Source organism: Nannobrachium achirus (genome assembly GCF_963921795.1).
Source record: "Nannobrachium achirus genome assembly, chromosome: 23".
NCBI lineage: Eukaryota > Metazoa > Chordata > Actinopteri > Myctophiformes > Myctophidae > Nannobrachium > Nannobrachium achirus.
Genome location: NC_137830.1, coordinates 49,168,996 through 49,182,578, shown reverse-complemented (window position 1 = coordinate 49,182,578; position 13,583 = coordinate 49,168,996). Strand labels below are relative to the sequence as shown.

Genomic DNA, 13,583 nt, shown 5'->3' with positions numbered 1-13,583 from the left:
CGCACCAAATCCCAGGATACAAGGATTCACTGCGGGCCTCCCCAACCAGGGCAGGAATTTCATGGAGGCCATGAAGGCCATGGCCGCCGTTGCCCCTCAGTTTGGCCTTGTGCCCCTCAAACCAATGGCATGACCTGAGGCCACAGTGGCCTTAATGCCCCTCAAACCAATGGCATGACCTGAGGCCACAGTGGCCTTAATGCCCCTCAAACCAATGGCACGACCTGAGGCCACAGTGGCCTTAATGCCCCTCAAACCAATGGCATGACCTGAGGCCACAGTGGCCTTAATGCCCCTCAAACCAATGGCATGACCTGAGGCCACAGTGGCCTTAATGCCCCTCAAACCAATGGCACGACCTGAGGCCACAGTGGCCTTAATGCCCCAGCTGACTGTACCACATATTACATTTAATAATCATCCCTAACCCTTAAATTCAACAAATTCTTTCAATGGACTAAAATCTTGTTTTATTTGATGGCCTTCAAGCCCTGGCATTTGGCCTTTGTGGCCTAAAAAAATAGACAACTCCAAAGGCCAAGTGGCCTTGCCCCTAAAATGATGAAATTCCAGGCCTGTCCCCAACGCATTATTATGCATTATTTTGTGCTTTAACTATTGAAAAATAGCAGATATTGCTATTTTTGGACAAATTTGTGCAAGTCTTTGAATATTTCAAATCCTTCTATGTCTTTCTATGTCAGTGGTGCTCAAACTTTTTCATGTGAAGGACCCCCAAAAATGATATGTATTTGGCCATGGAACTCCATCTGAAAATATTTAGTTCCAGAAGCAAAATTTGAGTTACAAATGTTTGCTTAAAAAATGTCAAAGATTTTCACGACTTTTCAAAAATAGCAGATCTACAAGCTCGCTGTGAGCTTGTATATCTGAATAGCTAAAGTATAAAATAATGAAGGCCCCTCCACCTTGGGCCCTGGTAACTCAGTCCCACTTTTACCCCCCTTGTGACGCCTCTGGTAGCAGGAACTATGCACCAAAAATAATTTCACCCACTCTTTAAGAACTTCTGTAAACCTGTGATGTGACAATAAAGCCAATTCTGACTAACCAAACTAAACCATTATTAAAAAATATATATATATATGTATATATATATATATATATGTCCTAAAGCCATAATGTTTTAAAATAATCTATTAGTAATCAATCTATTCTTTGGGCATATTTGTGTCACTTTAGGCGAAAAGCATGTAATGTATAATGATAAAGAACATTTTCGAAAACTCTATATAAACATAATGGAAATAGCAGATCTACAAGGCAAGCTCACAACGCGTCGCGATGCAACACGTTGTGAGCTTCTAGATCGGCTATTTCCAGAATCAATGTTCTTTTTTTAAGTATAAAGTAATAATGTCAAATATGTCAGTCATTTCTTTGTATATTTAGGTTATGTGTCATATCTGCAATGTGCAACTTCAAAGCCTACAGAGAGCCAGCGAGATCCACTACCGACACTGACGCGGCAGTGACAGGTCAATGGCGCGTCAGTGACGGCTGTTTATTCTACCGACCGTCGGTCAATAAAACGACCGTCAATATTTTTACTGGCTGTCGGAAAATTAAATGACGGCCGGAAAAAAAAACCGACGGAGGCAGTTTTTTTTTGCCAGCGTGAATTATTATTGACCAACTGCCCAAAAGACCGTCAGTAGCCTAATAGTTCTGACAGTCGGTTTTTTCTCTCTCTCTCTCTCCCCCTCTCTCCTACTCTCCCCTCTCTCTCTCTCTCTCTCTCTGTGTGTGTGTGTGTGTGTGTGTGTGTGTGTGTGTGTGTGTGTGTGTGTGTGTGTGTGTGTGTGTGTGTGTGTGTGTGTGTGTGTGTGTGTGTGTGTGTGTGTGTGTGTGTGTGTGTGTGCGCGCGCGTTCGTGCGTGTAATTATTGTTAAGCATCTTTCATGTTAAGCTCTCGAGACGTCAACCCGAATATAAATATTTGTTAAATAAATACATTATTTAATATCAGTCATAATAATAATGGATATGAAAATAGCTCGTTCCTTTATTAAATCGCCCTAGTGCGACACAAAAGGTTGTCGAGGTGTTAATTTGTGGGGAGTTTTGCATAAAAGCATGTGTGTGCGCGTGTGAAAAGCGTGACACGGTTCCAAAAAGGTTCGGGACGGCGTCTACCCACGTCTCATGACCAATGCAACACTGCCTGTAGGAGAAGCATTGACACCTTACTATGTAACGAAAAATGATCAGAATAAGAATAGATGTTCCATACCATATAAGATGCTTTGGGTAGCCTACTAGCTGTGTGACACACTGTGCGCAGTGGTTCCCACTCCACCCACAGTACGTGTCTGTCTGTGCGGGGAAGTGTCCAACGACAAACTTACTTGCCTTCTTGTGTTTTATTTGTTCAACTTCTTATGAAATTAAAGAAGAAAATAAACTGACATAGGCTTACTTGTAGCCTACTCATGATGTTACTGTTTATAGAGATGCAATTAATGGCTCTTTGAAGTGAGCCATGCAGAGCCATGGATCTGGCTCACTTAAAAGAGCCGTTCAAAAGACATGGCACATTTGGCTCTTTTGGCTCATTGCATATTTATATATTTAAGCATTCGTTGAAACATGAATCCACAAGGTGGCACGGTCTAGCACCACATTCCTCTGCTGACAGTTGAGATCACAATTTTGTATTTACCCTTTTTATAAAACATGTGTGTATTAAGCTACCTTAATGTTATTCATGCAACACCTAACAAGCAGGCAAGCAGGCTCCTCCCTAGCGGCGTATATAGCCAGGATTTACCAACTGGCTAGGCCTGGCACAATGTGGGTGGGCATGTGAGCAAATAAATAAATATTTAAATGTTGGCTATTTTAAAATAGCCAACATTTAAATATTTACATGGACATAATACAGTCATTCACTTCAAAGAGCCGTTCAAAAGATTCGTTCGCGAACGTCGCATCAAAAGAGAGAGAGAGAGAGAGAGAGAGAGAGAGAGAGGGGGGGAGAGGGAGAGAGAGAGAGAGAGAGAGACAGAAAGTGAGAGTGAGTGTCTGCTATTGTCTGCGGTGGATTCTATTCCTTTGAAGTCATAATTGGACCATTAGGTTTTTTTGTAACATAATTGTTTGTTTGTTTTACTCAGTCCTCAGCCTACTGAAGCCCATTATAACAAACTTTGAGTGCTTTGTGCAGATGCAGCCACGCAGCCCACGCTCCCCCAATAAAACAAGACGTTAACCACCATATAATAAAATAAAATAAAACTCAGATAAGACAAAAAACATGGACTGTCTTTATAGGCTTCGGTTTCCTTCAAATAGTGCATTTAATCAGTGGTGAAAAACAAAAAAGTACATTTTGTCCCAAAGTAAGTGTCCAGTATAGGCTAACTTATGTACAAATCGTTTGTTATAGGCCTAAATAAAAGTCCGTAGATTCAAACAGCCTAAAATAGGCTTAATCATTTATATCTGCAAAGTGACTAGGCCTAGTAAAGTTTTCAAATAGTTGTAGGGAGTTGAAGTAGAATATTTAGCTCCGAGATGTAGTGGAGTAGAAGTAAAAGTATCGGGACCCCTTTGAAGACGTTTTCCTCTATAGCGGCCTGGTCAGCTGTGTGTGTTGTCCAGTGCCAGATGGTTCTGCTGAAAAGGCTCTATAGTGCAATAAGTGCATGCAGTTATTATAATTCCAAGACAAAGCATGGTCACTTATGTCTGTCTGGTGTCTGCACTGTCTGCACAAGTTTTTAAACCACCGCCCACGCGACTCCCTTGGGTAATCTCCACTCCTTTGATGTCTAAATTGGCCAATAGGTACAGGCGTGTAGCTTAATAGGCCATCGTCAATTCTTTGTTTGATGATTCCCAGCTGGTTAACAAGTTGGAGATGCGCTATCCGTGATGGATGTATAGGCTACAGACAGATCAGACCTGATATTGGTAGTTCCCACCGGGATTGGTCGCCAAACAGCGAAAAATAGCCGATCCACAAGCACAGATTTACACAACAGATCTGCTATTTTCGGTGAGCTGCCTATAACGCTTTGATTAAATAAGATCTGATTAAATAAGCCATGTCACGGGGACCCTTATATTGTGATTTGGCAGAGCCTAAGAAGGCATATTATGGACCTACTCTATGTATTTTATTCATTTCTCCTAATAATTAACAAATGAAGCACTGGTGGGCATTACAGCTACAGATGTAATTTGTTGGGTGTAGCCTAATAAATAAAGAAAAAGAAAAAAAGACGGACACCAGTGAATGCACCGCATCATGGCGTGTCGTCATTTCATTTTAATATTTTATTTTTTACTAAGCCTGTAGCTTTGGACACTATGAACAACAAATGTACTTGACGTTAATGGAGTGAACAATAAGTTAATAAGTGTTTAGAGAGATCAGCAGCTGCCAGCTGCAGGAAAGATGACACACAAATTATTTAGCCGACATTTGGAGAGAGATTTACCGACGCTAGAAAAATGTCCTCATGGATAATACTATCATTTTGCCAAGGTATTAAACAAATGCTAAGTTAACTGAAGGTCAATAGTTGATGCTTAGCTAAACACATTTGTTTTATTTCGCTGTTTTAATATGTAAATGTTATGATGAAAAAAAAAAAAAAAACATGTCCAGCTCTGTGCATGGCTCAGGCCGAGAGGGAATGTACAGTATTTAATATATATATATTGGGCTTGTCATTCATTAATGCATTAAATAATGATTGCCCAGGACTCAGGAGCCATTTGATCTCGAGAAGTATAAGCCTAGTTGGGAATATATTTGCTTCCCTGAAATTAAACAAACTGTTTCACACGTGCGTGCGTGCATGCGTGGGTGCGGGAGAGTGCAAAAGCACTGCTCCAGACGCTCCATCGATCCAGCTCTCCAATGGAACTACAGGTAAGCGTTTGAAGCCACACGAATAATAATTCACCGACGCTGGCAAAAAAAAACTGCCTCCGTCGGTTTTTTTTTCCGGCCGTCATTTAATTTTCCGACAGCCAGTAAAAATATTGACGGTCGTTTTATTGACCGACGGTCGGTAGAATAAACGGCCGTCACTGACGCGCCATTGACCTGTCACTGCCGCGTCAGTGTCGGTAGTGGATCTCGCCCCTGCTGGAGACACGACCCGCCCACTCAGCATCCCCCGGGTGCTGAAGTCCCGTTTTGAAGGGGAAAATCCTACTATAAGCCTATAGTTAGCCTAATCGCAAATTTAATGCAATTTCCGAATAGTAAAGTATAAAATACGGCTAGCATGATCAAGAACACAAGATAGTAAACGGCACAAAGCATTATAATTTACTTTACCGTTAGAAATAACGATTTGTTGGCTTTAAGTCCAGTATAGTTTCCCCTTCTAAATTGAAGTCAGCACCCGGGGGATGCTGAGAAACGGAAGTAGGTGGGCGGGCCGTGAATAGGGCTAATTAACTGTCATGTAAAATATTATAATGGTGACAGCCCTATAGCACTCCCTCAGTGATGGCAATGAAAGCCGCTGACTGCAGGCTGGGTCATAGACGTGTCATAGACATGTGCTCCCTCAGTGTCTGGGTGACATTATGAGTGGCATGCAGCCAGCCAGCTGACAGGCTGGTCTGGAGGACGTGCATGCGTGGAACGCAGACAGAGCGTGACTCGGCGGATGGACCCGGCCAGAGCCTTGTATTGAAGAGAGTTCTGCCAATGCTGGCCCCATAAATTGAACGGGAATGGCGCGACTCTCCAATAGAGGGCTCTGGACCCGGCCCTAGATTTCTCATCGGGCCTGAAAAAGAAGGCCCGGCCCTAACTGGGCCGGTGGGCCCCCACAGATGCTGTCACAACCAGTGGTGTAAAGTACATTGGGGAAGACCACCCATTTTCAATATTGAACTATGTCATTAATATACCTTAGAGGAGTTGTGTGTTGCCTAGAACTGGATTGCCTAGAACTGGAGGATTGATTTTGGGGTTTGTATTGTAAAGTACAGCGTGATGATGTCATCTTGTGTGTACTACAATACAAACCCCAAAATCAATCCTAAAAAAATTGATTACAAAATATTCACCCGTGACCATAAAAATTGGCCCAGAGATGGGTCCTGACCGGCTGTTTGGGCAACTAAAGGGATCCCGGTGAACCCAACACATGTGATGTGAGTGGGTGGTTTTTAACAACTTGGGTGCCAAACTCGTTCAGTAACAAGTTAAGGCCACAAGGGGTCACCCTGCCAAAAGGAGTTGTCTCGTTCATGAACGAGACAACAAGGGGTTAACTGGTACAGCTCTACGTGCATGCTGCGTGCCCTGTGAATGACCCTAGTCCATACGTCACCCCGTAGCTCAGAGAGAGAAAATGGATGCTCTAGGCTGCATTGATTTCCATTCTAGCCTGTAACATAAAAAGGTCTTTATCTATGAATGAGGTGAAAAGAACGCCAGGGAATCAGCAGAGATCTGATTGTTTTCACGGCGACACTTTACCGTGATGGTCGGCCGCGGTTTGGATTTTAGTTTCGCGAGCGTTTGTAAACAAATTGATCTTCTTCCTCAATCGTCAGCGGACACTCACGTGCACACGCACAAAGCTTCCGAGGCTCTTCAAAATAAAGCGTGAGTGAACGGCGGCAGCAGCAACAGCTAGAAATGTTCGAAACCTGAGCAGCCCATGTGTTAACAACTTGGGAACCAAACTCGTTCAGGGACGAGTTATGGCCACTAGGTGTCCCCCTGCCAAAAGGAAGTTACCTCGTTCACAGACGAGGCAACAAACAGTTAACTCTATGAGCCTGCAGCTGCCCTTTGAATGACCTGAGTCCATTACGTCACCCAGTCAGTGCAGGCAGCTCTTCTGGAGGAGTAATCACGGAAGGACTTAACATTGCTTTAGATTCTACTTTGAAACATAAGAACGGCTTTATCTAAGAATGACATGAAAACAGCCCCAGGGAAGCAGAGAGCTGATTGTTTTCACGGCGACACTTTACCGCGATTTTACCGCGATTTTTGGATTTTAGTTTCGCGAGCGTTTGTAAACAAATGGATTATCCTCCTCAATCTTCTCTGGACACGCACGTGCACACGCACGAAGCTTGCGAGGCACGTCAAAACAAAGCGTAAGTCAATGGTGGCAGCAGCAACAGCTATAAATGTTAGAAACCTTGGCTTCCGTTGTGTTAAGCAGCTGCAAGTATGAGTACAGACAGTAGGCGGTCAACAGAACAACCTGCATGCAGAGCATCTTTAAGCATGCAGCAGTGTGGGTGGAGCATGTTGTAGCATGATGATTACAATGAGAATGCAAAGCAAGGAGCTCTGACATGTTGATGCATCTCTCAATTGCGGGAGCAGGATTGAGAAAACAGTCCCACACACGGACACACGGACACACACACACACACACACACACACACACACACACACACACACACACACACACACACACACACACACACACACACACACACACACACACACACACACACACACACACACACACACACACACAGTACAAGTTATGCAATAATGAGCACATACATAATTCAGTGTCACAGCATACTCATTTAATCTCTTATAAATGACATGTATCATGCACTTCACCATAGTACACAGTTAAAATAACCTGAGCTGAACATTTCATATTCTAACAGAGAAGTCCCCGTTGTTTGATTGGAAGGGATCGTCACTGCAGATCCACTCGAGCTGGCAACCTTGGAGCAGTGAATCAGACACATGACATATGGCTCTTTTCCACTATGAAGGAGTTAAGCTGGTTGCAAACTGCTGCGTTTTGGAAAGCGAAATCCGCAAAAAAAGATTATTTTTTTCAGGCCATGGAGAGAGAGGAAGGGAGAGAAAGCAAGGGACCCAGTGGTGACAGTTGCGAAAATCTGAAAAAATGGTCGGAAAATAAATACAAAACGGGCGGCAGTGTGCAAACATGATTGACATAACTTGAGGTTGAGTCTTTTAGTTACGTGCTCTTAAATCCGCTCCTATATTCGGCAAAAAACAAACAAAACGCAGCAGTGTGCAACGACCTTTAACTTGAACCTTTCTAGAACCCCTGAAGTTATCCAAAGTTTTTTTTTTTTTTTTTAGCACAACCCTCCCCTGAAGGGGGAGGTACATGATAAAAGAATAACACATAAATGTAAAAGAATCTCACAAACTCAACTGATTTGCCATTTCCACTATTTGTTTTTTAAATAGCAAAAATAGCAAATCTATTTAGGTTAACTTTGTTCTTGTAGTGGAAAAGGGGTGATTGTGATGCCATGATTATCTAACATAACATGATCTAATATGACATCCTGTCACTGAAATCAGGCCACGACGTTGATGAAAAGGCCGAATGAAGGATTGTCAGGTCTGTTAAGCATAGCACAGCCGTACTCAAAGAGATCAAAATTAGATGATGCTATGAGCATCATCTAATGAACGAATTCAAAAACATTAAAAAGTAGCAGATCTACAAGCTCAAAACGGGTCACTTCGCACCGCATTTCAAGCTTGTGGATCTGCTACTTTAATGCTTTTGTGTGACGCCGTAGTATGATCAAGTAAGACATACATTTATGAAAATACCGTACTCAAAACGTTAAATATGGAGATAAGAGGATTTCAGCGACGATTTTATTTTGTATAATTTCTGCCTGTGATGACATGACCAGCATGAAAGTGGTTAACCCATTTGGGCCTAGAATTACTTAATGCTTTAGCTATTGAAAAACAGCAGATCTACAAGCTCACAGCGTGGAACCGAGTGCCGCACTGCGAGCTTGTAGATCTGCTATTTTTGAAAAGTCATGAAAATTTGTGCAAATCTTAGAATATTGTATTTTTAAAGCTTCTGGGTGTGGTCCCTGGAACAACATATTTTGAGATGGGGGTCCAGCGGCCGAATACCTGTAATTTTGGGGGTCCTTGACATGACAAAGATTGAGAACCACTGATTTTAGAAGACATTAATAGAATCGGGTAGAAAATATTCAAAGACTTGCACAAAATGTTCACGATTCACGAGCAGCTGGCTCAGTGGCAACGTAAAGAAACAGGATTTACTGTTCGTCGCGGTGCTGGGAGCACTGGGAGCACTGGGAGGACTGGTCTGGTGCACAAATCTAGGCCATCGTTAACAAAGTGTAAATCACAACGATACAGAAGAAAATCACACACCTGTGATACAAGGTCAGTGTACAAACAAAGTACATACAGTACATGATACGAGACCCACCCTTTTGGGTCCACTTTCACTCCCTCAGAGTTAAATTACAAGATAGGACAAGTCGTGATTTTCTTTGGTTAAAATAGGTGTTGAATAGCTCTATATTGTGATATACTGTATATCCGTTGCTGTATATCCGAGTGTTTGCTCAGTAACAGGAGGCTCCCTGTCTCTGCAGCTCTTCATTAAACATACAATTACAACGCATTTTCAGGTCGAGATACAAAGCTGGAACATTATAAAAAGCTGATCGAATGGGTACTCTCTCCTGATTGGCTGAAATGTTGTCACCCACCTGAACATGTATTTGCTATTTATCAATGAACTGGAGAGATGGGGAGAACCCTGTTACTAAACATACACTCTAGCAATGATTACCATCAGAATATAATGCTTTAACCTTTTAACAAAAAATATAACATAGCCTACCTTTAACGAGGATTTTAACTTTTTTTTAAAAAAGTGTTAAGTTTGTTTGACAAAAACGCAGTCATTTCATGCATGTATACAGTAGGCACAGACAATACGTTAACTTGCCAGAGTGGAATGACAACCCCTCACAGTCCCTACTCCTCAATCTGATTAAGGCCATAGAAAAGGTTAGAAATTGTGTAAAACTGATTTCAAGTTTAACGAGGCAAAGACTTTTTTTTCTTTTGGACTTTTTCAAGACAATAGTGTTACCGTTCGGAAGGTTTCACACCCATGAGTACACCGACAGCACCACAGAAAGAGAACGGTTTACAGTTTCCGACTCAGGAATATTGTGCACACACACACAAGCTTTAAATGACAACTTTTTACAACAAGGGTTCATATTTTAGATTGTAAAATTAGAGAAAATAAACCATGATTGTTAAAATGTTTTCATTTACTGCTTTCTAACATTTTGGTTTCAGTGGGTGGGAGCATGCGTACAAGTAGCTAAATGTCTTTTTAGACACAAGCCAATTTATTTATTACTATTTACAGTAACACTACTAGCGCCCATAAGTCACATCTGCCCATGAAAGATTGCTGTGCATCTGGTGAATGGGCTTATTTTGTCTAAAAATACATATTTAGCCACTTGTACGCATGCCCCCACCCACTGAAATCAAAGTCGTTAAAATCTCTAAAACAATAGAAAGCAGTAATTGAAAACATTTTAACTCACACTTTTCTCTAATTACAATCTAAGATATGAACCCTTGTAGTAAAAAGGTTGTCCTTTAAATCAGCACACACACAAGGAAAAGTAAAAATCTCCATAATGCAATATTAATCGAATGCAACGAGTGTCGTTCAGCTGGTTACAGAATCACATAAACACGACCTTTACCATCACATTATAGCCTAATCATTAAGGAAGTGTGGTTAAGGTTTACCTCAGTGTTTGTTGGGGTCCCCCCAAATAATAATAACAATCTCGCCATCTGTCTTGGCCATATATGGATTGTGTTAGTGTATTTCTCCTAACAGGGCATCATCTGGGATACAATCCCTTTTATGCCCATATATGGAGATCAATGCTCTGAGTATCTGACATCACTGTGATGTCACAGTGATGGCGCTTTACCCGTGGCAGGCGCTTTACCCGTATGGCAGCTGCCATACCTTGGCTACAGGGGAAAAAATTCATTGTACTTAAAATAAATTCATAATGCCTGTTGCTAAGGTATGGCAGCATGACTGGTGTCTTGCACACATGTGCCAAAACACCAGTCATGTTGCCATACCTTAGCTTTTGCTGAACTGACGCCACTGTGTCTCTCTCACTGCTGCACCCTCTGCAGGATGTAGAGGACTCCTATGTTGTCGATGGTGACGAAGGTGTTGAAGTCAGGTGACACGTGGATCCTCTTCAGGTTGGCTCCCGTTGGGTAGAAGGTCTGCAAGGCCACGCCCCTCTCCACGTCCCACCACTGGAACGCACAGGAAAAACCTTCGTCAGTCCAGTGTTGTTTTTGACAGCAAATTTTGATTTTGTTTTAGTCATAGTCTTTCGAATAAAATGTCATTTAGTTTTAGTCACCTGAAAAGTATTAGTCTTAGTCTAATTTTAGGCGACAAAAATCTACAGTTGATTTAGTCAACTGAAATGTATTTTGGCAGGCCTTGATGGCATCGTAATGACTGGCTTTACACTTGGTTGTGCAACACCTGAGATCAACCAAACATAAAATGACTCTCTTCTCCACTATAGTCCCTCCCTAACGTTTTAGTCTAGTTTTTATTTTGTTGACAAAATTGTCAATATATTTAGTCTTAGTTTTAGTCATCACAGCTTACTTTTTATTTTTCGTTTTTATTTAGTTTTTGTCAGTGAAAAAACGCAGTCGACAAACATTTTTCGTCATAGTTTTTTTTAGTCAACAAAATCAACACTGCATCAGTCTTTGGAGGGTGTGGTTGTAGGTGAGTGTGAACGCAACAACTGAACTGGTAAATGGTGCATTGGAACGGTACAAACACAGTGGAAATCAATATCAAAGGTGATACACCCTCCCCTACAACCACACCCTCCCCTGGATGATGATGCGTTAGTCCAGAGGAAAATGAACTCACTTTTCTGAGCCTAATTATTCCAAAAACTACAGATTACAAAAAAACGACTGAATGTTGAATGTTCTTCTTTTTTTTTTTTTTTTTGTAATTGATTTTTATTCTTTTGATGTCATGACCCCTTTAATGGAATAGATTCTGATGATTATGCCAAAAAAATAACATCATGGCTGTATTAGTTCATATTGTCTGGCGTAAAAAGGCCTCTTTCAGGCCCTGGTTTACACAAAAAGTACACAGAAATATAAATGTTACATATAAATGAGGCCTCCAGAGCAGTGCAACGTGCAATACAGTGGTGGTGATGCACTTTCTGCAAGTAGGTTCTTAAGGTCTAGTTGTCTAGTTGTGAGGTGTGTGTGTGTGTGTGTGTGTGTGTGTGTGTGTGTGTGTGTGTGTGTGTGTGTGTGTGTGCGGGTATGAGAGAGACTTTGAAAAGAAAACAGGCCACTTCAGTCTCCAGATATGCATGAGCATGTGCGAGCAAATACAAACATGTACATGTGCACGCGTGCGCGCGCACACACACGCGCACGCGCACACGCACGCGCACGCGCACGCGCACGCGCACGCACACGCACACGCACACACACACACACACACACACACGCAGAAGCAGAAGCAGGCAGTGTTCATTAATCATGCAAACCCTTCAGCACTGCTAAACGGAGCTTATTTTGCATATCGCTGTTATTGTGCTTTTAAGGGCTGTGGGTGGACACACTCGCTGCGTGTACAGGTCACCGCTTCTCTGCTCGTCTCTCTGACTCTGTGTGTGAGTGTGTGTGTGTGAGTGTGTGTGTGTGTGTGTGTGTGCGTGCGTGCGTGCGTGCGTGCGTGTGTGCGTGCGTGCGTGCGTGCGTGTGCGTAGCCGTAGGGGCCTGGTCCTGTGACCTTTATCAGTGCTTAACCACTTAACCCATTACAAGCAAGAGAAAGCTGTGTCATTTGTTTTATTTTAGCTACATAATTATACAGTATGCATAGCAACATATTTTTTCAGTAAACTCTTATTAGAACAGTTGTTCTCATTGGGTGCTTTTCCACCGGCAGAGAACCGGTTCTGGTTCTTTCTCCCGCCTATGGGTTAGGAACCAGATGTGAGCTTTTCCACTGTGGTGGAATTCAGATCAATCAATAATCATGAGAAAATGAGGAGACAAGACAATTATTTTAGGTGGTGGTGTGGTCAGGTTTATGTAACATGATATCATGGACAGAAATACAATTAAAACTCTGGGCAGGGGTAAAGTAGTTCTGCCCTAAGCAAAGGAAATCAAACCCTAGTTATACTGGCATTGCAAGGACAAGCTGTAACATAAACAATATCTATCAACCTAGGAAAACATCTTGACTCTTACAGTACATCATGTTATCTGTAATGCATGATGCAGCATAATCTACTCTTACTAACGTCACTCATAATCAATTATGATAATATAATATCTACTACTGTTATTAACGTCTCGTAATCAATCTCTACGACACCACCAAAAAAAAAAGAGTTGGTTCCGAACCATGAAAGTTGGTTCGGAACGGGAACCACAACATCCTTGGTTTCTCTGGTTCATTCTGGTTCAATCTGGTGGAAACGGGTTATGGTTCGCAGCCGGTTCGCAAGAACGAACCAAGGTTCCAAGAAAGCTGAACGGCACTGGTTCTGGAACCAAGGTTCTTTTGGTGGAAAAGGCCTCTCTGTTTGAAAATGATTGGGAGCATATCGTCGTTGTCGGGTGGAAACCTTGTTTCAAGTCCAAAAGTGTCTGTTTAGTATTTATCGTTTTAAAATTGATTTAAACTAGTGAAAACAGCCGATCTACA

The 13,583-nt window shown here is 42.1% G+C and overlaps 1 protein-coding gene and 1 pseudogene across 2 annotated transcripts in view; both read right to left on the bottom strand.

Moving 5' to 3' along the window:
• Positions 1-10,812, bottom strand: part of LOC308308958 (pre-mRNA-processing factor 39-like) — a 43,628-nt pseudogene extending 32,816 nt beyond the window's left edge. Inside the window, exon 1 of the transcript in view lies at positions 10,777-10,812. The product of the transcript in view is annotated as a pre-mRNA-processing factor 39-like (transcript). The remainder of the gene's footprint in view (positions 1-10,776) is intronic.
• Positions 10,813-10,972: 160 nt separating this feature from the next.
• Positions 10,973-13,583, bottom strand: part of apaf1 (apoptotic peptidase activating factor 1) — a gene marked incomplete at its 3' end in the record, with an annotated part of 219,706 nt that continues 217,095 nt past the window's right edge. Inside the window, exon 27 of the mRNA XM_080754411.1 lies at positions 10,973-11,122. Coding sequence (XP_080610537.1) covers positions 10,973-11,122 — 150 coding nt within the window. The remainder of the gene's footprint in view (positions 11,123-13,583) is intronic.